The sequence below is a fragment of the Ambystoma mexicanum genome, chromosome 3p (genome assembly GCF_040938575.1).
Source record: "Ambystoma mexicanum isolate Mex_15411 chromosome 3p, UKY_AmexF1_1, whole genome shotgun sequence".
Lineage (NCBI taxonomy): Eukaryota > Metazoa > Chordata > Amphibia > Caudata > Ambystomatidae > Ambystoma > Ambystoma mexicanum.
The window spans coordinates 1,080,194,813-1,080,198,390 of record NC_090925.1 but is presented as its reverse complement, the minus strand read 5'-3'; the positions used below and the strand labels follow the sequence as shown (position 1 = coordinate 1,080,198,390).

The window sequence follows — 3,578 nt, the reverse complement described above, 5'->3', positions numbered from 1 at the left end:
CAGGACCTAAAGGAACTCTGATTCGGCCTATTTGGTCACGGAGCTCATCAGTGTCTTGGAGTAAGTATCCTGGCAACACGTGGCAGGAGGCACTTTAACCCACAAAGAGGATGCCAGCGTTCCTGTAGTTATTTTCTGCAAGCCATTTGTCTGCTAGACATTTAGATCATTAGTGAGTAGGATACTTTGTTTACTTAAATAGTAGTTTGAGAACTTAAGACCATAGGCACATTGAGAGAAAAATTGGTTTATTGTTTACAATGAAAAATGAATGCATTATTTATTCAAACATTTTGTAAAGGTCACCATTTTGGGTGAAATGTTTATTTACCTGAGCCGTAATTCTAAGAACCAAACCATGGTAAAGTTCAATTGGAATTCAGTTTACAAAGAGAAAAACAATCAGGTGTAACACAATTTAGGTCTGTTTCTATTCTTTTTACTATTCCTTCTAATGCACACAGTTGTAAATAAGAATCTATTTAAAGCTTATAGTCCCATTATGCACTATTTGGGGCAATACCTGTGAGTAACGAAACAGCACTCATCCTCTGGTTTACAGCGACATTTTTTCGATGGGTTTAAAATATATACAAGGTATAACCTTTAATCCCTTGTCTTCATTTATCATCACCTACTGTCTCTTGGCCTTGATGTTCCCAAGGGATGGGGTCGTTATCTTGATCTGATGGCAGCGTTTCCCTCTCGTGCCAAAACTGCTCTACGTCTGGAAGGACTGGTGCGTCTTTATTGTCGGGACTTCCCAGGTTCTGTTGGGAGCAAGAGTGTTGCGGGTTCAAGGGAGATGCCAGTTGCTCCTCAGAGTGGACTGACTCGGAAAGACCTTCCGAGTTAGCAGCCTGACTTTCTTGATTCTCTGAAGCAGGAAATGGCTTTTTGGAAGCTATCCTTTTCCACAAACCTTTGAAACCTTCTCTGAATTCTTCTGACATGACCAAGAAGATGAGAGGATGTACAGAAGAGATGGAAAACATAACGACTTGAGCCAGAACGGTGAAAGCTTGGGGCGGTGACAGACCTCCTCTTTGCAAATGCCACATCCATAGCCATGATATCCATTCTGGAAGCCACATGATTGAAAAGGTGATTGACACACTCAGTAGCATGACAGTGAGTCGCTTGGACCTTATTTGGTTCCTCAGGTTCTGAGTTTTGGTTCCCCTTCGTTGGCATTTGGCATAAGCTTTCCAGAAATATAAGAATGCCAAGAGAAAGGGGATGCAGAACACAAAGATTGGATATAGTTTCACGAAAATGGACATGAATTCGTATGCATACTCTGGAATGGCCAAAACGCACATTTTGGAGCCATTTATTTGTTTGGTTGTGGTGAAGAACCATTCCGGAAGCGGTAAAATAAAAGCCACTAGCCAGGTTGACACCAGAATGGCAAATATGGTCTGGTGCTTGATGTTCATTTGCTTGGTTGGGTTGCTGGCATACATAAAGCAGGCTTTAGCGACCACAGCAATGGTAATGCTCTTGGCAGTCATGCAGACGTGGATAAACCAGTCCGATGTCTTGCAGACAAACCAGCCCAGGTTCCAGGTAGCATTGGGATATGCAGCTGCCCGGAATGGGATCACAAACACCAAGAGGAAGAGATCTGCGCAGCTTAGATTGAGGATCAAGGAGTGGATCAGGGAGGGTTTTGCTTTCCTGGAATTGTGGAGCAGTATCCCAATCACACACATGTTGCCGGCGAAGCCCACCAAGCAGATGACCACCAGAAGAGTAGGGACCATCGCCTTCCACTCCCTTGTGTCTGGTGGCTGGAAGCCACCTGCGTAGTACAGATGCTGGGGCAGCAGGGAGCTGTTTGCCGTGCTGAAATTGGTCACCAGCACCGGGACTTTCTCCATTGGGCAACTCCTATGGAATGTTCGCCGTTGTCCAGGAATCTGTGTTCTACGCGCTGCAGCACAAGCAATCGTCTGGAAGCAGAACTGCGGCAAAGAGCAGTCTTCAGGTCAGTCGCCCGCTATATACCTAGATGTTCTTTTGATTGACAGCTCCCGCAAGGCGCACAGTGGTCGCTGCTCATTAGCAAGTATAATAACTGCTCTTCTGCCCCATGGAGTAATTAAAACGGGTCTCTTCTAAATTATGCACACTTTCAATGCAAGACTAGCCAGGGAAAATCAGACGGGTTTCCTAATCGTGTATTATTTGCACTTCCTAAAGAATAATGCTTTATTTTTGAGCTATTCGCCTCCTCGCCTGTACAATGTAACATTGTAATTGTTTACATAGCCAGTGTTTCGGACTGCATTGATAGCCCTGCATTTAGAAGGGATTAGTCCGATCCCCTTGTGCTCAAGCCTCCCCCTGTGAGCGCTCTTAAAACGGGCAAAAACAGGTGGAGTGGGCTTAACGTATTGCTTTATTCAGTATAAGCCTGAGAATGTTTTGATGGCTATACTTTTAAAATAAAAATGTGGAGCTGATTTTCGTCGTTCTATGGTTAGTGCTCACAAGTTAATACAGGAATGGCATCGTTTGGTATGAAAGCATTACATTTAGAAATGTGCAAAGAAATGTTAACAATTTACAAGGATATAGTGTACGGTCATGATTAAGTTGTCTGGTGAAACGAGAGCGGATTCCTAAATGGGGATCAAGAAGACTCAAAATGAGATATCAGGTTTCCATCTTGGACATATTGTGTGACCTTGGGCATGTCGCGAACTCCCTGTGCGGCGTTCGTCTGCATACATTGAAAAGGACTATATTCTGTTTTGATTAAAAAAAACGGCGTTTACACCATGCGGTCAGAAACAAACTTTCTCCATTTTAGATCCTTTTATTTGGCAGCAGATCTGTCCTTTGAGGTTGGCATTCGTGACGCAATCAGAATTTATACCACCGTTGACAAAGGTTATATGCATCTTCTGCTGATCTTACAAGCGCATAGTACGCACTGATTTTAAAACGGTGATCCTGTTTTTGATATTCTACTTCAGTCAAAAATATGTTAAGGAACATCACTACAGTTATATGGCAAGAAAGCAGCGGGATAGTTCTTTCAATGTCTGTCCCTCCCACCCAGGGGATATTTTTGCCACGAGATCCTTTGTGTGCTCATCAGAGCAACGAAAGCGCCGTAGTTGTGCTGAAATGTTTGCCTGGCGTTTGGTAAATCTTTACATGTCGAACGCAGTGATTTATTGTGGGATTGCATTTACCGTTCATCCTTATGACTTCTGTTTTATTCTTATGCCTAAAGGAAGAAATGACTAGCAGGCAGCCTCTGGTGCCACCTTACTTGCCAGGATTCCAGGGAAGATATGAAGCCACGTCCTGGTGGATGATTGTCGCTTAATGTTTTGTTGGCTTTTTTGATTGTGTTTTGGCAAAACCACTAAATGTCTCAGACAATTTAATGAAGGTAGAACAATGCAACTTATTTATCATATTCTATCCTTAAATTGATGTGCTTGAAAAGTATGGAAATCATCTATACCGCCTGCTTTTTTCCATCGTTTGTAGGCGGGCATTTTACCTCGGGCCATTCTGAACTCTAGAGAAAACCTTCTTTGCTATTCAAAGAGCGATCT

At 43.1% G+C, this 3,578-nt stretch overlaps 1 protein-coding gene across 1 annotated transcript; it reads right to left on the bottom strand.

Annotated features, from left to right (window-relative positions):
- Window positions 1-250: 250 nt before the first annotated feature.
- GPR151 (G protein-coupled receptor 151) lies at window positions 251-1,964 on the bottom strand. The gene has a single exon (XM_069649991.1). The coding sequence runs from the start codon at window positions 1,881-1,883 to the stop codon at window positions 621-623; it is 1,263 nt and encodes a 420-aa protein (XP_069506092.1). The 5' UTR covers window positions 1,884-1,964; the 3' UTR covers window positions 251-620.
- Between the last annotated feature and the right edge of the window lie 1,614 nt (window positions 1,965-3,578).